Source organism: Mytilus edulis, chromosome 13, assembly GCF_963676685.1.
Source record: "Mytilus edulis chromosome 13, xbMytEdul2.2, whole genome shotgun sequence".
Taxonomy (NCBI): domain Eukaryota; kingdom Metazoa; phylum Mollusca; class Bivalvia; order Mytilida; family Mytilidae; genus Mytilus; species Mytilus edulis.
The window spans coordinates 14,110,808-14,135,575 of record NC_092356.1 but is presented as its reverse complement, the minus strand read 5'-3'; the positions used below and the strand labels follow the sequence as shown (position 1 = coordinate 14,135,575).

At 31.6% G+C, this 24,768-nt stretch overlaps 1 protein-coding gene across 1 annotated transcript; it reads right to left on the bottom strand.

Moving 5' to 3' along the window:
• Positions 1 to 4,182: 4,182 nt before the first annotated feature.
• On the bottom strand, positions 4,183 to 24,302 carry LOC139502155 (dnaJ homolog subfamily C member 16-like). Its single transcript, XM_071291533.1, has 13 exons — positions 24,098 to 24,302; positions 20,058 to 20,124; positions 18,940 to 19,124; positions 17,632 to 17,765; positions 16,945 to 17,129; positions 16,118 to 16,378; positions 15,059 to 15,189; positions 14,217 to 14,418; positions 13,067 to 13,252; positions 9,031 to 9,098; positions 8,370 to 8,516; positions 6,741 to 6,905; positions 4,183 to 6,147 (listed from the first exon to the last, which is right to left on the bottom strand). Exons 1-13 carry the CDS (start codon positions 24,238 to 24,240, stop codon positions 5,757 to 5,759), a joined length of 2,265 nt encoding a protein of 754 aa, XP_071147634.1. The 5' UTR covers positions 24,241 to 24,302; the 3' UTR covers positions 4,183 to 5,756.
• Positions 24,303 to 24,768: the final 466 nt, after the last annotated feature.

The following is a 24,768-nucleotide window of genomic DNA, read 5'->3' as shown; positions in this document are numbered from 1 at the left end:
AACATGTAAATTATCTACTAAACTTAATATAGTAGTAATATTCAACTAAAACTAAACCATTTATGTTTTATTTCTGATTAAATAGATAAATGATTTCTTTTTATTTTCTGATTTGATAAAGCACACTATAGGATAATTTAAAATGTGTAAATCTACAAGTGGTGCTGAAAAGGCATTATAAATGTATGAAATGAAACTCTAACAATAATAATTTTTATAAAATATTTTTTTAATTAAACCAAAGGCAGCAGAGAATTTTTTTTTTAAATCCCCATGGGAGATAACTTACATCAGATTGTTCAAACATCCAAAATAGTCATCTCTTAATAGTTTAAAATCATTAATAATAAATTCTACTGGCAGTTGTATCATGATATGACTTCCTATTCCCATATTGAGCTTAAGCGACTAGTTATAATTTAAAGTTTCACCATAAAAATTTACAATATAAAATTTCATACATCATTTACAAAAAAATAACAAATATATTCAAAACAACAATACACATGTAACACAACCTTCTAGTGCATAATGAAAGTATGTGCATGAGGGATTTCATTCCTGAAACAATATCACTTCATAATAACAGTAAATTCAAATATAAATACAATGACTATACAATATATCTGAAAAACAACTTAAAACTCAAGTTATAAGTTCTTACTTTTCAGATGCTGCTTAGACCAAAATGATTGAAATGTTCAAAATGCATTTACTAGTGTTACCAAGTCCAGTCTTCAAGATTTCTTTTTCGGCTTGGCAAACAAATGAACTGTGGAAGAAAAAAATCTTCCTTATGCAAAGGAATACATTATGTTAACCTTTTTCAGGTTTTAAAATTCTCTATGCAAAGTCTGCAACTGTTTGAGAATTGTGTTGATATAACAACCCTATTAAATACATTTGTACATCAAAAATCCTCGTTTATTTCATAATTAAAAGTTCCAAAATCAACTAGTCGTATACATGTACATGTACACTTGCAATAAATAGATTTCTATCTGATGCAGCTCATATTTTGACAGCTACATGTACATGTAAGTATAGGATGTTCAAAGAAATAAAAACCATCTGCTATTGACTTGTTGCTTCTGTCTAGGGTGTAATTTTGTATGAACGACTTAATAACCAATTTGTTATCAAATGAACAAGAAGTCACATTGCAAGGGGCTAGTTTGATATTTTATCAAAACAATTTGAAAATAATGAGAAATGAGGCCAAAAACTGATGTAAAAAGTCAAATACTATTTTGAAGGAGTCATTTATACATACAAACATACACACACGTTAACACACATCAATAAATAATATAAGATTAGGTACAACTATAAAAACACAACACATCATAATACGCATATACCTGATAGTTTCAAACTATATTAAGATTTATTTGTAAGTTCTATTTGTTTTTCAACTTCAGTGATAACACAACTGCTTTAATTTTTATTAAAATACTAAATTCTATTTGTTATTACTTTTTCTCAAAATTATCAATAAGCTTTTATCATTTAATTTTTACTTTTGAGATATCTTGAAAAAAATAAAAGACAAATTTTGTCACTTGATCTACTCAAAATAAGGCAAAAAAAGGAATCAAGAAATCTCAATCATTACAGCAACATCCAATGTCTTGCCAATATATCAAAAAGATTTGCTGTCCAATTAGACCTATAAAGAACAAGGATGTTCCAACTATAATATACATGTATCATTTTCACTTCATCAATTTGTGTAAAAAAAAAGGAATAAACAAATGAAAATTTCCTGGCCAATTTTTGTAAATTTTACATGTATATTTTCTTGAGAGGTCTCTAAAACTATGGTTGTGACAAGCCTAAAAACAGCATGGCAAAACACTTCTTTTCTTTATTTGCTGTTGTGATTGTTTCGGTGGTACCCAACACTTTCGCTAAAATTAATTTGGCTCGTTTAATTTTCATAAAATTTTGACAAAGTATTTACTTTGACCCTTTAACAAAAATATAAAAATTTCAAAAGTTTTGAACCAACCATTTTATCAGAAAAATTACACTGGTTTTATAGCAGTTTGACAAACACCAATTTTGATCACTGAGAAGCTTCATGTTCCCTTTACAACACAACGTAATTAAAACGTTTAAATGACTTTACAGAGTTATCTTCCTGTAGTGTTAGGTACCAATTTAAAAGATGGCATGCAACTTTCAAAGATTTGTATCTCGTAACATCAAGAATGACCATTCCATTTCTGACAAGTTTGTATATCTGATTACGCCTGGTGATGTTTCATAGCCTGACCGGTTTCAGTCCAAAAAGGACCTTCATCAGAGGCAGAATGGTGGATCAACATTTGCACCCTATTTATATAGATATGGTAACCGGCGGTTGAGTTAACCAGCAGTTCAGATGATGACAAGTAAAGCAAACATGAAAAATCTGCATTTAAAAAAACCCATAACCTTCTAGAGCACATCAGGCTCATATTCTATTCATCCTTGGGATCATTAAAAAGTTAAACTAGTTGAATCCATCTATTCCAATTATCAAGACAAAAAAAATCAATGCTTTCTTCTTTATGAGAAATTGCACTTTCCCATAGAATAAATAAAACATTTATTTACATAATACATAAAACTTATAAAAACTTACAATTTCACTCTGACAAAAAAGGATTACAACAAATAACTTATAAAAATCTTTATAAAACAGAAGCGATAAAATAAAGAATGTTGATGGCAGGCAAATTGCTAATATTATACATTGTTGAAACTAGGGAAAAATTTCCATGTTACTATTTGCTATTTTAATTTTCTTTAAATAAGTAACATGTAATTTTTCATTTTTGACATGTTTTGATGATGCGATGACATTATCTATACTAAACTGATTGACACACAATAAGAGTCAGATACACAAGAGAAATAGATAGGAAAATTTCCCCCTACAAATGCTTTCCTACATGTTATTTAAGAAATAATTCATGGAAGCCATATATTGTTGGAAATTTACACATGGCCTGGGCCGTGATATTCGAATTTTATCCTGAGCGTTAGCGAGGGATAAAATAAACGAATATCACGGCCCAGGCCATGTGTAAATTTCCAACAATATATGGCTTCCATGAATTATTTCGATTCTAATAGGACAAATATGGTCGTTAAAAAACTGAAGCGAGGGTGGGTATGCTGTGTGTGTGGCTGTTCTTTTTTACTCCCTGCTAGATAAAGCTCAAATATCTTTATAAATATGTAGCTTGCGTAGGTTAGTATGTTCGTGAATAACTGCTAGAAAAAAAACTTTTTAATTCTTTAAATTCTCAAACCCAACATATGCCATTTCTAATTTACATGTTTTTCTCGTAAGCTTCCGTTAAATCTAAAGTTGACATTTTGTAACTAAGGAGCCGCCATGTTGACTTGCTGAAACGAGTAAATATGCGAATAATGCAATAGAATAGAAAATTAAACAAAACCTACCTCAAAAATCAGTTTTAATACAATATCATACGAATTCCGATGGTTCACGAAAACTTTCAACTTTAGCGGTTTCATTTGTATGACGTCATGTTTTGAAATGACTTAAATGCGCCAAAAAGATTAATAGACTTTCGCGGAATTTTATTTAATTTTTATTTTGTTGATTTCTCCGAGCTCTTGTGCATTACTTCTTTTTATTATGCATAAGAATAAGAAAAAAAAAAATATTTTGTCCTTTTTTTAATTGCCCTTTTTAAACAATAAAATCGGCAGAGGGTCTGCAAATAGGTTCCGATACATGTAGATTTACGTGGGAAGTATATTGTAACAGCCATTATTGTGTATATCTCTGAGTCTGCGCTAAGTATATTTTATCGAGAATTTTATCACAGTGTTGTTTACAAAGCTAAAGAAGCACGTCATATTAGAATTTCAAATCACACACATGAACACAAGTGGTAATTAAGGCAAAATGACATATCTATTTGATTTGAATTTGGCATTGCAAAGAGATTTGATAGATTTAAACTAAAGGAAATCATATAAACTTTAATAATAAAAATCTATCATGTTTTGCTCATCTGACTCCAACATAGGCTGTTCCATTAAACAAACATAACAGCCGGGACGAGGCAAACAAAAAAGATTTTTGAGAGTAATTTATGCTACTTTTTAAAATGAAAATGCATATAGAAAGATGTAGAATACTGATTGTTGTGGCTATCCTTTTTCTTTAATTTTTCCTTTGTATTTTAAAATGACAAAGCTTACAAGAGTGTCAAAGTAAATGACATTTATATCGGTAAAAAAATCTAGTATTCTCCACTCAAAATTGTTCAGTAGAAAAATGTATATAAATCTTTGTTCTAATTTTCTATTTTGCTTTTCATGATTTTCTTTTGTCATTAATGCGGGGTTCACACATTGCCGATTATTGCTCCCGTTTGAGATCAGACAGCGATACGACACGAAAAGTGAAAAAGTCGGATTAGTATCCTCAATTATCTGGAATGTCCTATTATTGTCTGAACGCAGTCGTTTTAGTTCGTAACAGATTCCTACTGGTCGGGAAGGGTCCGAATAGATCGGCAAAGCACCCCGACAGTTAGGTGCGTCCCGTAACATTCGGGGAAACTCAGCCGATTTTGTCTAGTCGGATTACAATCGTGCCTATGTCGTGACAGATTCTGCTGTATCGGATCGAATTCCTAACAATGTTCTGTGTATTCGGGACGGTGTCCTGTGGAACGGGAATGATCTGGAGAAGTCCCGACAATAACAGAATACAATACGACTGAGACCAGACAAAGCCGTTTGCAATGCGATAGAGCGGACCGTGATAGGATTACGTTCCGACAGTACCTGATCATCCCGATTATGCCGACAGTTTTCGAACGGATAACTTCCGTCAGCGTCGGTTCACTGTCTTGTCACTATCTGATCTCTGTCGGATTACATTCGGTAGAATCGGGACGCAGTCGTGACAGACTCGGTCGAATTTTACCTGGCGAAAGATACAAATCGAATTTCCATCCACGATTCACAGGATCTTGATCAGACTTTTGACAAATTTTAATCGGGAATGGTCCTGTCAAGGACGGCAGTAAAAATCGTGAATGTGTGACCCCAGCTTAAGTGTCATAAGTCATCTTTTCAATACACAAAAGTGTTCAAAACATAATTCATAACAAAATTTCAGTGACCAATTCAAAATTCAAAAGGCAATTAATTCTGAATTCAGGTAAATAATCATTGTAGAAAACATAAAAAATGGAACATGAAATTCTGACACAAGGGAAAACATTTTTAATTGATTGCTAAGACAAGCCTACTTGGAATTCTGACTTTTGGAATTGATCCATCAGTAGACCTATCCATCAAATCTGTCAATCCAATTAAAAACTTGTCAATCGTAAAGTCTTTCTATTCCCACTAATGTCTGAAAATATTAATTTTATTCTTTTGTCAATAAAGATCATTTTGTAAAATTAATAATATTCATACAGAAAAAAAAATAATTCAGGTAAAGACCTTTGTAGACAACATGGACCATGAAACATGGAATTCTGGGTAAGTGTAACAAAAATTATAATTTATTGCCAGTTCAGGCAAACATGGTAATCTGGCTTTTGGAATTGATCCATCAAAAACTCTCTGTAAAATCTTTTTAACAATATCAATGGTCATGGAGTTTTTCCATTTTTTTTTGTCATTAAATATAATTTTTAAATAACTGACTTCAGATAAAGACCTTATAGACAACATTGAGCATGGAACTCTGGGAAAAGACTAAAACCTCTCTACTTGATTGCCAATTCAGGCCAACATGGAATTCTGACTTTTGGAATAGATCCATCAAAGACTCTATCTGTCCAATCAGTCAATCCTTTCAACAACTTTTCGATGGCAACTGGCGTTTCTTTGTTCCCATCACTATCTGAATCATCTGTGTCGACAAATCCTACTGCCCTCGACACTTTGTCTGTATTGCGTATCCATTTCCGTGCTGGTCTTGGATGGTAAATATAGTAATAATTTCTGTGGCCGTTTATGGCTAAAACTGTGCCTATACAATTCTTGACTTTCATATTTGTAAGATCAATCTTTTTGTCAACACTTTCTTCTAGAAGATGTCGATACCAGCCCATATACAAGTCCAGGTTCACAAATCCAAATGTAAGTCCACTATACCTGTAAAAGTAAAGAAGAACTATGAATCATAACTTGATTTGTGATTTTTATGCATTATTAGATGCACAGTATACTCTTTCTTTGTTCTGATGACCTAGAATGTAAGATTTGCCAGCAAAATAGATCAGTTTTGTCCAAAATTCTAAATTCCTCTGTGCCTATCTTTTAAGGAAGTTGGGTTCTCTTGTTTTTGAAATTTTGCAAGGTATCAAGATACCTTTGGTTTTATCCATGTAATGCCATTAAAAAATGTGGCTGCTAACCCCTACTTTCATAATTTTATCACACATAGTTTTAAAGCCATATTTTTTGCTGTTTGAGTTAATATATATTAATGATATATATATGTGGCACCACTGTAAAAAAAAATCTTGAAAACTCTCATATATCTTACCAACTTATGCAACAACAAAAAAAGAAGATTTGAACAAAATATCCTACATTCATCCATCACAAATATATTGGTGAAAATCTTTTTCAACTGAAACAATTAAAAAATTTAACAAATGTTTTCATATAACTACCTCTACATTATCCAAGTTCATAAAGTGAGTAACACAAGTCCTTTTAATTGTTAAATTGCTCAAGCATACCTTGTTAGAGGATAAACCAGTTTCCCAAATTCTTCTAACAAGAACTTTTTAGTATCTTCATCTACCAATGCTATAACTGTTAATCCTGTTTCAGAGTTGGTGACCAATTCTTCATATGTCTCAGGTCGTAGTTCATATAGATTTATACACTTTGTTGTTGTATTTCTGCAAAAAAATAAAATAACGAATTGTCAAATAATTATTACATATTTGCCATTTATGATTTAGGTTAATTGATTGATTATTGATTGTGGTATTAAGGGGGCCTTGGTGGTCAAGTGGTCTTAGAAGTAGTCAAACAACTGTATCACTTGTCTGTCAACACTGAGGTTGTGAGTTAAAATCCCGCATGTAGCAGGGATTGACTAGAATTGTTAGTTTTCCAACTGAAAGTTGATGATTCTCTCCAGCACTCCAGCTTTCTCCAACAATAAAAACTGACCGCCACAATATAGCACAATACTGTTGAAAGCATCTTCTAGATTCTGAGTAAAAAGTCAACATGATTTTTGTTTGTACTGATCAGTTGTAGAAAAAGTGTGCCCTTAAAAATTGTTTGAATAAAAACTAATATCATGGCCAATACCAACTAATGCTAACTTTTGTTCTGTAAATTCAAATCCTGCAAAGAATGATAAACAATTAAACTACTCAAAATATTGTTTAAAATGATATATGCCTCATTTCATGTTCATTTCCATTGCATATAACACATTTGTACAAATGTTAAGATTAACAAGGATTTTATTGGGAAATTAAAATTAGCACAACTTCCTCCTCCCAACCCCTTTTAAAAAAGTTAAAAAGTGTTAAAATATAACTATACAGGGAAACATTTTTGTAGCATTGAATTCAACAAAAAATGTTAAAATCTTCCATGACAGTTGTTGTGCCACGATTATTTGCAGTTTATTTTAATAATAACGTTCATTCATTCGTATTTCCCAGCGTATATTTTCCGCGAAACTAGGTCATACATGTTTTCACTTTTTGTACACTTGCTTGTTATGCGGAATGATTTTCTATAGTTACAACAAAATTACCTTATTCAGAAGTTATTAATGCATCCTATGTAATCCATATTTATCCTTTTATAATGTTAGAATTATCCCAAATCGAACTTATCAACTTTATGGCCATTTTGGTTACTTTCATATTGTGTACACACGTACTATTTTTAGGTGTATTGATTAACTTGATCTTTTAAACGTTTAGAGAAAAGTATAGTCAGTTTCAAATTAGATCGCAGACAGATCAGCTGTTTTTAGTAAGTGACCTAGATTTTACTATTCATGTATTTTCACTATTGTAGCACACACTGCAATTCTATTTAGATATATTGTAATTGATTCATAATTATTATTTATGATATTAGCTTTTAATAAAGCTGCTTTTATTTAATTCCAACAAATCTTATTCTTGATTATTCAAAGTTTGGACTTCAAAACAGTTTTATTCCTTCGACTTTAAAATTGATATTTATATAATATCTGCCAACCATTTACAATAACGGTTGGCGCTTCAACAGTCATGCATGGATAGTACAAAGCTTTTGCTCATTGTTGAAGAACATATGTTGACCTATAGTTGACTATCATACCACATCTCCTCATTCTTATACAAACTTACACTGATGGAGGTCTAGGTTTACATCTCTTCGGAATTGTCTCCCTTATCTGCTCCTCTTCAATGGATGCCATCTTTTGTAAGAAGAATCCCATACCAAACATTAGAAACAAGGACATAATAACAGTGATGTAAGTTATAGCATCATATCTGGGAAAAAAATCAATTATTTCATAATGTATCAAATTATGGCAATGTAAAATGTAACCATTTAAATATGTGTAATGTTCCCCATTTTCATCATGTTCATAAAAATATTTTATATTAAGACAAAAAAGTTGTCTGATACTGTTCTATAAAAAATTACATAAATCTACAAATATTATCAAATAAATATAAACTATTTATTGATTTATTCAATGATTGTTGATCAACAGATAATAATCAATCTGATTTAAGAAAATATTACTACATATTCATTTCTTTTTCAGGGTAACAACTTTATTGGATTGAGGAAAATTTGTATTTTGCGGATATTTATTTTCCTGGTTTGCCAAATTCTGCAAAGTTGATTGAAAAATTGTTCTTTGTCAAACATTGAATTTCAAGGATGAAATTCACAAAATTGGTACTCCATCAATATATATATAATAATGAACCCTCAGTGCATCCAAATAATGCTTTCAGAATTCAAATTTACATTGTTATCTATGTAATCACTTACGTTGCAAGATAGTGATAAACTTTCTCTCCCCAACTCCACAACTTGTAGAAAATTCTGATGATCAAATGCTGAAAAAATATACCAGAGTATTAAAGGTAGATCAGTTGTCTTTTCTAAGCATCTGTTCTAGGCATGTTGCAAAAATGCTCTTGATTTAAAAGATACTTTATCAAATATAATTCAATATACAACAGAAACATAAAAAACTTGATTTTTAAAGATTAAACTATCAAAAATTTGTAAGGGTTCCACGAAACCCAGTGTCTTGCCTACTTTTGCTGTTAATCGCAGGCTCAACAAAAATGAGGAAAAAAATTAATAAAAATATTTCTCTTGATATTATCTTTTGATTTTTAAGAAGCTACTGTCCAAGTTTGGTAAAAATTCAGGATAGTTAAAGAAACTAATAAATGTTTTAAAATCTTTTACACTTCAGACTACATGTATGTTAACAGGAAGTAAAACTAAGTCCATTTATAAGTAAAATACAGATAAACAGGTACCAAATTTTAACAAAAATTTCCTTCAAGATAGCCTTTAATCATAAACAAGCTTTTGTCCAAGTTTGGTACAAATCCAGGATAGTATAAGAAAGTTATCAAAATTTTTAAAACTTTTAACCTCAGGCATGTCAGAGTGAATGTATTGAAAAACTAAGTCCATTTATAAGTAAAATACGGAAAAAATGGAATTTTATTTTTACAAAGTTTACTTCTGGATACTATCTTATGATCATAAACAAGCTTCTGTCCAAGTTTGGTACAAAGTCAGGATAGTTTAAGAAAGTTATTAAATTTTCAAAAAACTTTAACCACAGAGTGAGTATTTGTGGAAGCTGCCACCGCAGACGGATTGTAGGATCACTTTGTCTCGCTTTTTCGACTAAAGTCGAAGGCTTGACAAAATTTAAGTACTGTAAGGAGTATTAGAAAAAAAAATTAAAACAAGGGCAGATAATTATGCTAAAATAAAAATACTCTTATTTCATTTACTGTTATGTATTCCTCAAAAAAACAAGGACTGTGTGACGCCAAGTTTTAATATTGAAATTTGAAAATACATTGACCCAAAAGTAAAGAAAAATGTATCATCAAACATTTAGACACCCAAGCTTAAGGATGTTCGTTCCTCTTGAGATCACCTTAGATCACCCCTAGTTTTTGGTGGGGTTCGTGTTGTTCATTCTTTAGTTTTCTATGTTGTGTCATGTGTACTATTGTTTGTCTGTTTGTCCTTTTCATTTTTAGTCATGGCGTTGTCAGTTTATTTTGATTTATGAGTTTGACCGTCCCTCTGGTATCTTTCGTCCCTCTTTTGCTTTTGATTGTTTATCAGATTCTAGGTATCCTCTTGCTTTATCCATGTATTGCTATACAAAAATTATGCCCACTAAGCCACTTAGCTTCTTTTCTTTTCATCATTTTATTACACATAGTTTCAAAAGCCATATTTGATAATCTTATGAAATCCTTGTTATTTTTTCATTGTTTTTGAAAGAAAAAGCTGCCTATGTTAACTGTATGAAAAGTCTACAGAGAATATTTTCCAGCCAAATTTTCAATGGCTTATATCTCAAAAACAGGCACACAGAACAATAGTTTTTTTCTTCTTTTTCAGTTCTGTTATATGGTCCGAGAACACAATTATTTTGTAGTGCATTTCTTTAAGAACATAAATGAAAAAAAAAAAATCCCACCTGCTCTTTCTCAAAGAAACTTTTACAGTGTGTTGTACTACTTTTGGGACAAATTATATCAAAATTATAGAAAACTTCATCGTCTCTAACTCAAAATATGGACAATTTTATGTTTAGGGCGTCTTGAAATCTTTTGACAGCTTCCGAAGTGCTAATTTTCAACCTTTTTCAGCTGGACCAAATCACTACTTTCCTTTAATATTCTGGACCCAAATTTTTTTATAGTGTAATTTCACCCCCCCCCCCCCCCCCCTACTTGCAATTTGAGGCATTAAACATGGAGAAATAAATTTGGAAGGGGTATAGAATTTAATGGCAAGTAACCCACTGTCAACACTAGGGACTATATTCGTGAACAACGGAAATCAAAGGACGACAATTGTGGTCTCGGACTTAATAGGATAGAAAAAGTTGACAAATCTTAAAAAAACTTGGTATGACCAAAGCTTAATAAATTATAACACTGCTTACAAAGCTTCATGACAATAGAATGTATATTATAGACAATAACTTAAGTTCTATACTCATCTTTGCGTGTAAAATTTTGACGTTAAAATTGAAAAATTTCAAATATCAACATTTGGGGCTTTAAAAATTAAAATATTGCAAAAAAATACTTCTTAAATGCCTTGATATATAACTTATCATGTACTAAAAGCAATACAGTACTCATTTGATTTATCAGACTTGGCATAATTATTCAAAAGTCAAATTTATATGAGCCTGAGCCTAAAAATTGAGGTTTTTCAATGAAGTGGGGCCTTACATGAAGATGTAATATTTTCCAGCAATTTTAAATTTGTGAAGCTTTTTGGTTATAAATAATCCTTACATATGTATTGAAAGTATTTTAAATGGAAAGAAAAGTTACATATAACATATCATATTAGTTTAAAAGGGTCTTAGGCCAAGTAAACTGGAAAAAATTTAGGGTCAATTTAGGCCGTGCCACATATTTACATTAAAAAATGCATATTGAGGCTACAAGAAATAAAAATTTGTGTCTTTTTTATCATTTCTATACTCATGTGACATGGTACAACAAATCTGAGCACAAAATGACTTTTGCAATTAACTTTTCTTACAAACAGTATGGTCTGATACAAAGATTTTTGCCTTTTTAGGGAAAAACTTGCATGCAATTTATTCTCAACAGGCTTATATCTAAACCACTTGCTATCCTACAGAAGAAAAGAAAGATATTATGTGAAATGGAACAGGTACAATAGACATTGTAAAGTGCTTTTGATACAAATTTAGTAAGGTTTTTATTATGGACTTCAAATTTTATGTACCAAGCTCCCAACTTTTTACTTCATCCGAACAGGGCGTTAGACAAGGGTCTTTTATACAACACATTTTGCACATATTGTCTGAGATTATCTTCTTTTCTGAGGATTCAGAGTTCATAAATAAGTAAAAGAACTAGATAAAGGCATAGAAACACAAATATTGACACATGAAAACCTGTCAGATAGAAAGTCAGGATGCCATTTATGCATCAATATTGAAAAAGCTATAAATGCCTATTTTGACCATAAAATGCCAAAATTGGTAATTTTTGCAGAAATTCTATAAAATAAAAGTTTAAATCCTTTAGTTTCATGCTATTTGACAAATTGAAACCATCAAATCATTTAGGGAAGTTGCCAAAGTACAGATTTTATACTTACAGATTTCACCTCTTAGGTCCGAGAACATAATTATTTTGTAGTGCATTTCTTTTAGAACATAAATGAAAATAAAAAAAATCCCACCTGCGCTTTCTCAAAGAAACTTTTACAGTGTTTTGTACTACTTTTGGGACAAATTATATCAAAATTATAGAAAACTTCATCGTCTCTAACTCAAAATATGGACAATTTTATGTTTAGGGCGTCTTGAAATCTTTTGACAGCTTCTGAAGTGCTAATTTTCAACCTTTTTCAGATTTGGTCCAAATCACTACTTTCCTTTAAAATTCTGGACCCAAATTTTTTTACAGTGTAATTTCACCCCCCTCCCCCTACTTGCAATTTGAGGCATTAAACATGGAGAAATAAATTTGGAAGGGGTATAGAATTTAATGGCAAGTAACCCACTGTCAACACTAGGGACTATATTCGTGAACAACGAAAATCAAGGGACGACAATTGTGGTCTCGGACCATATACTATCAATTTATAACAGTCTTTTAAAAAGCTTGTTATTTTGAAACAGAGTAGCAAACATCCTTAACTTAGCTCTACAGTCATGACAGCATTTCTAACAATTTGTCGCAAAGGCTACGTGAACATTTTTTAAAGTTGCTTGAATCCCATAAAAGTTATCTTAGAATTTCAGAATTAACTTTTTTCTTACCAAAGCATGTTCATTGTTAAATTCAGGAAGTATAACTCTGTAAGCTAAGGACTGGTCTGAGTTAAGTAAATGCTTGACTTGGTCTTCCAGATGATTGCGACTGTCCTGTATATTATCTATATCCCATCCTTTTGAGAGCCAGTTGTAACTTAGATGATTTTTCTCCATTCTCCATAATATAATCACCTACAATGATAAAAAAAAATATATAAAATAAAGAATTGTGTTGCTATTTTGATCATCAGGTGTACTCCTAACAACAAAATTATCATCTAAATTTAACTGTGAAAATTGGTATCTAACGATATCAATGAATCCACAGTACCTTTAGTTATTCCATCTAACGCCATTCTGTCCCAGGTGAAATTTGTCTTTTTGGCATTGTTTAACATCTTTTTCTTTTTAATATTATATTTATATTGTGCCATAGATCAAATTTCTTTACAGTGTATGTTGACTTGTTTTTGTTTATTTGTATTTTTTTATCAAGTCAAGCCATTTCAATTGATCTTTTTAAAGTGTTTTTTATGTTGTAATGACTCACTACTGTTTCAGGTTAGAGTGAAGGTTGGTGCATGTTAAAACTTTTAAACCTGAAACTCTAAACCTGCTGTATTTGTATTCACCTGTCCTAGGTCAGGAGCCTGTTGTTAAGTGGTTGTCCTTTATTGATGTGGACATAAGTGTTTCATTGTTTCTGTTTTTTTATATAGATTACATCGTTGGTTTTCATATTTGATTGTTTTAAACTAATTATTTTGGGAGCCCTTTACAGCTTGCCGTTCCATGTCTTGGCTCTGTGTTGAAGGCCATACTTAAATCTATAGTTTATTTTTTACACATTTTGACTTGGATGGGAATTTGTTTCATTGGCACTCAAACAACATCTTCTTATTTCTTTTCAGTAATTGGAATTTGTATTGATTATCAGCAGGAGTATTATTGATTCATTTTTTCTCCAAGGTTACTAATTTTGTGGACTGAAGAAAAATAGTATTTTGGTGGATATCTAATTTTATTAATTATTAGCGTGTACTTATATACTGTATAGAAAACTTGTACCTTAGTCATGTTAGTTGCACATTCAAATTCATAAAAAAAAGTTGTAGCCCAAGAATAATAATGAATCTCCAGTATACCACAACATTACCTTGCTTTGTGTATCATCAGTTCCGGATGTATCACCTTTAGAGAAACTCTGAATCACATTTTTCTGTGTATCTTCGTAGATGTAAGCAAATTTCACTCTTTCATTCCGTGTCAGTGACGATGACTGAACATATTTTCTGAAGCTGTTCAGGAATTTTTCATTACCAGTTTCACTTTTCTTTGTCACCAAAACCACACACAGTCTGGAAGAAAAATCAAACCAAAGAGTTATCAATGCTGTTAGCCAACCAATTTATCTATATAAATAAAAGAAGAATGCGTCTAAGGACATGAATGTTCCTGCTTAAGTTTTGCAATTTTCCAAGTTATTAAAGGGCCATAACTCCAAAACAGTAAATGACCCACTACCAAAATTCAAACTCTGTTGTGGTTCTTAGCATTATGTATGAGTATCATAAAAAATGCATGATGATTTCGTCGGTAGGGGACTTATAAAATATATTTAATGCATTTCAAATATGTATAATATAATGGTGTATAACAAGTAAATATTTGCAAACTGTCCTTTTGAAATTTCTACTAACAACATCTTATGATTTGATCCACAATTCATTTCAATTCATTTCATCATGACATGATAAAGAATTTCACAGGAAATCTTTTTTCACACAACAGGGCTTGTCAATCATATCTAAACAATATTCAAAACAAAAATTAAACAAATGAGAACACAGTTTAAATATGAGGATATCATATATTAAAATTAAACACTAAATCCCAACTCTTGTTAGGATTTTTTTTCCATTCCAATATCAAAATTTATATTACAGCAATATTTAAGATAAACATTAAAGTTCATTTATATGTATACATAAGACCTACCTCCTTCGTTTTGCTTTCATTTCCTCTGGACAAATCTCTTCAAATCTTCTCTGCGATGATAGCCGTGGCAGGGTGATAAATCTATTGGCGATCAATACCTCTTCCATTGTACTCCTGCTTAACTGTGGCATCTAGAAAATGTAAACATTTCTTTATAAGTTTCAAAATATTCTAGAAAATATATTGTAAAAACAATTTCAAAATTCTGAAATCCCATTCTCTTATTTCAGTAATTTTTAAGTCCCTTTTGTAGTTTGCAAAAGAATTGACTACCCTATCATAGAATTGGAAAAAAAACAACTCTTAACTCATATATTTTTGCCAACTCTTAAATAAATAAGAAAAACTCTGAAAAGGCATATGTTGAAGCCTTGAAGCACACATGCAAGCAAGGGCATGCTAAAATGCACATGTACAAATAAATCACATGAATTTAATTACTCTGGGGTTTTTTTTAGCAAAGAAACATGTAAAGCTTAACATGCTTAATTTACGTTTTTTTATTGAGTTAAGCCTGCCAATTGATATTTTATCGTGTGTTTTTCTATGTTGTGATGTTATGCTATTGTTTCAGAAAAAGGGAGAAGGTTTGGTACCATTAAATGTTAAATCCCGCTGCAAATGTTTGCACCTGTCCTAAGTCAGGAATCTGATGTACAGTAGTAGTCGTTTGTTTATGTAATTTATACGTGTTTCTCGTTTTTTTTTATATAGATTAGACCATTGGTTTTCCCGTTTGAATGGTTTTACACTAGTAATTTTGGGGCCATTTATAGCTTGTTGTTCGGTGTGAGCATGGGCTCCATGTTGAAGGCTGTACATTGACCTATAATGGTTTACTTTTTAAATTGTTATTTGGATGGAGAGTTGTCTCATTGGCACTCACACCACATCTTCCTATATCTATTAAGTTAACTCATCCATGTCTTCAATGTTGGCAGAATTTAAATTCCATTGTATGCTATAGTAACTATAGTCACCAGACAAAAGTGTGACATTAGGGAATTTTTTTTTAAGTGTTTATGCAAGCTGGTTGTATAAATATGAAAAATAACTTACAACCAAAGTAGCAACAGGAGTCTGTGTGTCTTCATTAAACATAAGTAAAGTTTCTCTGTATCTATTCACGTTGTATTTCTTTGTCAAGTTACTATTTTCATTTGTCCATAAATTGACATATCCAAACTTGATGAATTCTTTGTGGTAGAAGGCTGGCGCTAGGAATCTCATAGATATTTCCTCCCTTCTAATAAACAGTAAAGCTCGCACGTGGTTGTCATTCCAGCCATCAAGAAAATCTTGAAAGTTTCCATCATTGATCTGAAAAAAAGTTTAATACATTGGATAATTTATACCTTTCAACTGTGTTTATTAAAAATTCCTATAAAACTGAAAATTACATCATTTAAACAAGTCACTGGATGAGGACAAATAATCTTTGAAAGAGAAATCATCAATTTCCTTTCATATTCTCCATAACAACTCTGTAAATGAGTTTTGGATACATGAAAATCTTTATCCTTAGAGATCAATCCCTGTTTGGAAAGGCCTATGTTTCCCAGAATTTGGTGATTGAAACAGGTTAAAAATTATATTTCATTTGAAAGATGGATCAAAAGGATAATTCATTTAATTCATTATCATATACACATATTTTAACAAATAAATGAACTTCTAAAAGAAGGTCATACTGTGACCAATAGTTCCTTAAAGTTGAGTAATTTGGACAGTTGTACCAATGGCATTGGCAACCATACCTCATCTTAAGTTAGTCACATCAATGTACCCTAATACACTTACACATATATGTTCATTACAGCAACCTTTAAACAAACACACATTTACTCTTATGAATGATATGTATTCATGTACATGTATACACATACCTTTGTAAACAAATTTTTAGGAAATACTCCTCTAGCAAAGTTATTCAGACCAGCTGTGTTTACACTACCCCTGAAGGTGGTCAACTGGCCATTGATCAGCATGATAAGTGTTGGGACCCTCTCTATCCTGAGTGCTCCAGTCAAAGATCGTGCTCGTCCAGCATGGAAAGTACCAACACATATTCCTGGAATTATGGGTAAAATATAGTGATATCTGCCTCAACCAAACTCTAAGTGTCAAAAATACTGTAAAATCTGCCTAAACCAAACCCTATGTAAACTGTGAATCTGTCTCATATTAGCTTACGTACATGTATCATCACATAAATATAATATGTAATTTTAAGTAATTGAACTTATTGTGAAGCAGAAAATAGTTCTGTAGAGGGGGGGGGGGGGTATAATTGCCAGCAAATATACCCTTTTGTTAATTTTTTCTGTAGAGGACAAGTAATACACAAAATTATAAATCGTATGGAAAGTTCTTTACCTAAAAATCAGGAAATTTAAACAATGAGGAAATAAATTAATTCACAGTAACACTTGAAATTGAACCAATGAAGTCACTTTATTTTTATTTAGTGTAAGAACATAGTTTCTGAAAAGGTGAATTGGTTATCAAGTATTGATTTTTTCAAATTCTGGAATAGATTGATGTACACTGTATCTAAATCTATCTTTTCTTACCAACATCTTCCAGATCTCTGATGAGTTTTTCCACTAGATGTTCTATCCTGGCACAATCAAAACAGAAATCAGTGTAAGTATATAGAAAACATGGCTTCCTGTCACTCTCTGGTAAGATCTTTGTTTCATAAGCTCTGGAATAAACCAAAAATAAACTGTTAATACAGAGATAAGTCTTGCCTTTGTTAACTTATAACAAGCTTTAACAATTGTTAAAGCAGCCGACACCCAAGGCACACCTAAATCAGAGGAGTTGAAAATTATAATTTTATTAATCTCTTAAACTTAAAGTAAACTTTAGACACTGTTAAATTGAACATTCAACTGAGTCAGTTTGGCACTGCAATCTTCCATATACAGTTCAGTCAAAAATCTCACTTGTGTTGAGTGATTCACTGTGGTACAGGGTGATTGCCAGTGATTTAGATAACACTCTGGTTTTTGGTCCTGTCATATACAGAGAGATGTTGCAAGAGAAATCTACTACAATCAACAGTATTCACTGTGAAAAGCTTCCACCAAAAGTGATTTTAAACTGAATCACCTTGAATGCACTGTTTAAATCAGATTATTTGTTGCTTGTAATTGCATGTTTATCAAATCTATTAAGAAAATGTAGTACAGTAAATGATTGGATCCAGTATCTTGCTTAGAATTAGCTAAAATAAATGGCTAAACCTATCTATGAAGAGTAGCAAAGCAAAAGCATTTTTTTTTTATTTCTGTTATTCTTGTTAATTTTATACAAGGACAAAACCTTGTTTTTTTTTATATACTGTGGATTCATCTATTTTTCGTGGGTATCAATTTAAATGGATTGAGGAAAACTTGCATTTTCACAGATACTTGATTTTATGATTTTGATCACTCTGCATAATGAGCCTATAGAAAATTTGTAAATCGTTGAACATTTTATTTCATGGTAAACCTCTACCAACAAACCCCATGAAAATTGGTGTTAAACTAATAATAATGAATCCACAATAGATTTTCTATTTTAAATGCATCAAAGAAAATCTCATGTTTTTGATACAAATACATTTTTTACCATTTTTTATTTACATTTTCTCCATCCATTGGAACCCACAACTGTGATATACATAAAAAAAAAGTGTTACTTCTTTTCAACACCATGAATACTGATATATGAATCATATGTTTCAGCCAAACAAAAAAAGTAAGTCTGTTTACCATGTGTTTACTGTAACATGCTGAAAATTATTGAGGGTAGCAGATAAAAATTAAGGTAGGTAGGGGTACAGTATACGCACATTCTTTTTTGTTTGGCCTAGGAATTATTTGACTTACCTTAAATTTATATTAAACTTTTCTATAACTGATTCTCCTTGTTGATTTCCATTGAAGTTAAAGTTGAAGCCCCTGAAGAAATCGTTACCAAAAGGATTATGATATTCATGTGAAGGTTTTTGTTCCCTTGCAGCTGTGTAACCAAATCTGTCATACTGGTCTCTTTTGTTGGAATCACCAAGTGTCTGTAATATATCTATCAAATTAGCAATTCAAATTCTAATACATTATAGGTAATATTTTCAAAAGTGTACACAAAAGAGTCACGATTGGTTAAAAATTTCCTAAACAATGGAAATTTGACGTTATTTTCATTGATTTGAGTATGAACGATAAAATTACCCATATAGCCCTTTAGATTCTAAAACAGCCTATTATCATGATTATCTTTTCTAGAAAATATTTCACTTCAATAAAAGACAACATAAACTAGTTTGTGAATCTTTAAATCAATGTTTCTTCTTTATTTGAATGCTGTATATCATATTCTTTGTTGTTTTGTACATAAAGCAGGTCATTGGTTTTCTTGTTAAAAATTACATGTCAGATCCTTTCATAGGGGGTCTCATTGGGGGGTTCTGATCCCGGATCCCGCTTACTGTTTTGTCAGATTCCCGCATCCCGCTTATACTATGTACATAAGCAATTCTTATTTTTTTGTCATTTCCCGGGTCCCGCTAGACCTTATTTCCCGTTTTCACGACACAATAATTTGACTTTCACGTGTCACACTTACAAAAATCTGCAATCCTGTGTCACGCTTAGACCCCAATGACACCCACTTCATAGAGCTGAATAAGTTTAACTCATTCTATGTCAGTTGGTCTTTGGTGGAGAGTTGTCTCATTAGCAATCATACCACATTTCCGTATATTCATATTTAACAATAAACACTCAATAAATCGATCAACAATCTATTAAAAAAAACATAAATCATTATTAAGAACAAGCATTACATTTAGTTAATTACTGTAATTACAAAATGTACATCATGTACATGTACAGTGCATTTTGAACTACGGTTCATTCTGTCCTGTTTAAAAAATATTTTTTATATATTAAAATGTTATAAAAAAGAGGGAAAATGAAGATTACATGAATTATCATCATTACCATACCTCATAGGCTTCATTTATTTTGGTAAATCTATCAGCAGCATTTTCGTCACTATTTTTATCTGGATGCCTGAATGAAAAAGTGGATGTGCAACAGGTTAACAAATATTTTAATACCTTCAATAAATGAATTATACATATTGTCAAATAAGATATACATGTACAAATGTAGTATGTTAAGATTTAGTTACAGCACTGTTACTGCACAAATTAAGTAACTTACTACATGTAGGTCTTCTCTGAACTCAATAAACATTACAAAAGACAACAAATAGCGTTAAGCAACAAATTAATCAATCAATAAATCAATCTAACATGTCTGTATTTATGTTTCCATGTTTGTTACAGCAGATTCCAACGAGTATGAAGCTACCTGTAGATTCTTTGGTTAGCTTCCTTGTTAGTTCAACCATGAAATCATTATTAGGTACGGTAAACAAGCCTGTGGGTGGAGTCAATAGTTAAACAGAGAACCAATCAGAACTAGTGACAGAATAAAAACATTGTAAAACTAGTTTTACAAGTCAGTTTAAAAATAAGTTTGCAATCTAAATTTAAAATTTATTGATTCATAAGCATGTTGTAGGTGTGTTTGAATTGCCAATTTTATTTCAATCAATTACTCAGTTCATTTATAAATACAGTTTTATGTATATACTTTACAATGGTACAATCACGGCGTAAATATCCTTCTGTTGCCTTTGAATTACGAATTTTTCAAACTGCAATAGTATAAAAACAGCAAAGATAATGAATAATAGAGATGGGCCATTGTGTACATATACAAACTGACAAAGGGGAAACTTCAAGCAAGCATTATTATTTATAGTTTCATTGCATTTTTAAAGTTAAACGGGGTTTTGTGGCACAGATATTTTTGTTATAAAATTTTAAGGTTTATGTACCCTTCTGTAGCCATTTTTGTACGAATTTTTCAAACCTCAATTGTATCAAAACTAAAGATATAATAAATAATAGAGATAGGCCATTTAGTACATATTCCAAGGGGAAACTTGATGCAAAGCATTATTTTTTACTGTTTCATTGCATTTGATAGAAAAAGAGGACTTTGTGGCAAATAAATTAAGATTTTTATAGAAAATCCACAGCCTTTAATACAGAGATTTTTGTTATAAAATTTGAAACATAAATTACTCACTTGATTTTCTATGATGTGCTAGTGTTTATTTTTTACAAAAAGTTCTAAGTAACCGGTAAATTCCAAAATACCTCGTGCTGAGTCACTAAAGTCGAGCGCACCCTCAAAGGTGTACTTGATTTTGGCCATATTTATACTTGTCTTAACCAATAACTACATTTATAAACTTGTTTTAAGGAAATCAATGCTAGCACTGCATGCAATAATCCAATATCTATCAGTCATCAAATTGCCAAATATGAGAGTACAAAGATAAAGGCTGTGGATTTTCTATAAAAATCTTGATTTATTTGCCACAAAGTCCTCTTTTTCTATTAAATGCAATGGAACAGTAAAAAATAATGCTTTGCATCAAGTTTCCCCTTGGAATATGTACAAAATGGCCTATCTCTATTATTCATTATATCTGTAGTTTTGATACAATTGAAGTTTGAAAAGTTCGTACAAAAATGGCTACAGAAGGGTACATAAACCTTAAGCATAGATTACTCTCAGTGATTGGGAAGGACGTGCGCCCTGCGCCTATAGCGCATATTGACAATAAATGGTGCATACAGTGACAAATGTAAGCGCCCACGTGGCGCACAATATTTTTCACTTCGTTTCGAAACGTTTAGATATCATCAAATGAATTTCCGATCGTGTTCCGTGCGCCATGTGTATGTACACAACTGCGTAATGTTCCTCCAATAATAGGAGCACCTATATATTTTTGGGACGTCTCGGGTGTTTCCCTATGATAATAGAACCATGCGATGTAACATCTCGGGTGTTTTCCTATTGTAATAATAGAACCATGCGGTCTAACTGATAACCCGAAAAACGTAATTAAGCATCATTCATGATATATATTTTTTTGTAAACAACTTTACATTTGTGAAATTTGGCTAGTACAGACGAGATCTAACTCTAATAATAATCTCATGTAGTTTAGCTTGTTATTATTTCGATTAAAGAACCCGAAAGACTTTTTAGGAATATAGTTTTTGTCTCCATAAAAGACGCTTTATTGTCCTTGTCATTTTTTGGTCTTTGGCTCGTTTTGACATTTTGCAAACATGACTTCAGCGATTTGTTGTTTTGTTCTATGAATTAATGGTACTCTATACTGTTATTCTTGTCACCGTGATGACGTTTTAATAATACAAGAAGTGCAGAGGAAATGCCTGAAATGTCCTCTGATACGGAACGTCTGGAATAAGTATGGTATCGACGAAGACCCAAATTTAATGTACAAAAAAAAACCCATGAACATGAACAAGGCAACAGTACCAGTTTAAACATTGTAAATAAAGGTTAACTTAATTACAATGTATTGTTGGGGTTGGAAGAAGTTATTGTATATTCATTGAAATTGAAATTACAAAATCACAGGAACAATATCAATGATTTTATTTAAAATCATAAAGGTAAGTACCAACACCTCTTTGCCAAAATATACTGATACTTTTTTTTTTACAGAAGTCAATTCAAAGGGCCCACTCATTTGACAACATGGCCCATTATTTTTTAAAATGGCTCATTGAATTCATTTTTGAGGGGCCCTGGGCCCATAGTAAAAAAAACCTTCCAGATCACTGTACTCTGTTGATTATGCTGCAATAATCCTCCATCTATCAAGTACCAAATTGCCAACTATGAGAGTACAAGGGGAAATGATGTGGATTTTCTATAAAATTTCTATTTGTTTAGCATTGAATCAACCCTAAATATCATCAACCTTGAACAAAACGTAAACCGTAACTCCGCTTCTAATTTATTGTAATACAAAGAATTTTTTAATTCAATCAAAGACTATAAGAAATAAAATTTAATTTGCAAAGTTGTTTAGGTAAACCTGTTTGTATGAAACATACATTATTATTATAAAAAGGCCATTGATATGAGTGTTTTCATTGGATGACGAATTAGTGTTATGCTCCTCCCAATTTTAAGGTAATAATCATTTCATGGTTGAGCTAGCAAGGAAGCTAACCAAATAATCTACATGTAGCTTCATACTCGTTGGAATCTGCTGTAAAGTTCATTAAAGGTCTTAGAATGATCTGTAGGTACTAAATCACAATTTCCTAATGACAGCAGTTCTGATTATCAATTTACATGTATATAAGAATTTTATTTGCTGAATTTTTCTTTCAATATGCATGTAAGAGGGGGGATAGGAGGGGTCATGATCCCGAAATCCCGGGCTTAAAAACACGAAATCCCGAGGTCCCGAATTTAAATAAATAAAAATCCCGGATCCCGAAATTCGAAAAAAAGAATTCCCGGATCCCGAAGGGGTAAATCCCGAAATCCCGAGCTTAAAAACACCCGATCCCGGAGTCCCGATAAAGGTCCTATCCCCCCTCATGTAACATCATATTTTTTCAACCTCTTGCTCAACATGGGAATGAAGTGGAAATTATTTGTTTAATTTTTGGTGTTTTAACACCACTTTTAAACACCACTTTTGGGCTATTTAGTGTCGGCCAGTTTTTTATTCAATTAAGATTGGGGTCGAGTGCACCCGCACAAGCAGGGATGGAACTCACAACCACAGTGTTGACTGGCTAGTGATTACAGAAGTAACTACTTAGACCACTCGGCCACAGCAGAGGCCCCTTGAAGTGGAGATGCCCTTGAAGCTAACCGTACAAATGATGTTTTTGACGGAAATGCAACAAACACAAGAGAGGCGTATACCCTTTTTAAATAAGTGTAAATCACTCTAATGAAAGAGGTGTATGTTTTAGTGTAAGATGACTAGTCCAAATAATTATGACGTCTTGAAAGGCTATTATAATACATCGATGTAAGGCGTCAAAGAAAAAAATTATAATAGCCTTTCAAGACGTCATAATTATTTGGACTAGTAAGATGACATAAATTATTCTATGTTTACCATTCCCTTGCCATTTCTTTATATGCTTTCTTTATTTCTTTCTGTGTTGCTGTTTTTGATACGCCAAGAACTTTGTAAAGATTCTCTGTACTGGCAGAACCAGCACAGAGGCAAGCGATCAAAAACAAATATGCTATCTTCATGACTATCTGTCAATATAAGAGGCTCGTAATATTGCGTTAGGGGAGGTAATTAAGGTGTAACACCACTAATTCGGGTTACACTAAAGACCTGAAAGTGGACCTGAAAAGACCTGAAAATATACGACTAAAATTATTCAAATTGCAATAGCTTTTTCATTATTGGATGGAATTTCTTCAAGTTACAATTTTATTAATTGTAAATATTCATATTTCATTAAAATTTAAATGTTTTAAATTAAAAACAATTTTTTGATGCCAAAAGTTGGACCTGAACCAGAGACATGTATACTAAATATTTATATGTCTCTGCCTGAACGGAGAAATGAAAAGACCTAAAGCTGAAAGATATCCATTGAATATGAAAAAAGTTATTGTAGTTAGAATTAGTCCGACATAGATTTTCAGGTCCCTTCAGGTCTTTTCATTTCTCCGTTCAGGTCCAACGCCGTTTGGCAACAAAAAATTGTTTTTAATTTAAAACATTTAAATTTTAATGAATTATGAATATTTACATTTAATAAAATTCCA

What these genes read in the sequence shown, in the direction of transcription:
- LOC139502155 (XM_071291533.1), bottom strand. Translation starts at nt 24,240, where the DNA reads ATGAAGATAGCATATTTGTTTTTGATCGCTTGCCTCTGTGCTGGTTCT. An exon ending in AAGTTTAATATAAATTTAAG is followed by an intron (nt 17,766 to 18,939) that starts GTAAGTCAAATA and finishes GGTTTATTCCAG; the next exon opens with AGCTTATGAAACAAAGATCT. An exon ending in GTTTATCACTATCTTGCAAC is followed by an intron (nt 8,517 to 9,030) that starts GTAAGTGATTAC and finishes TTTTTTTCCCAG; the next exon opens with ATATGATGCTATAACTTACA.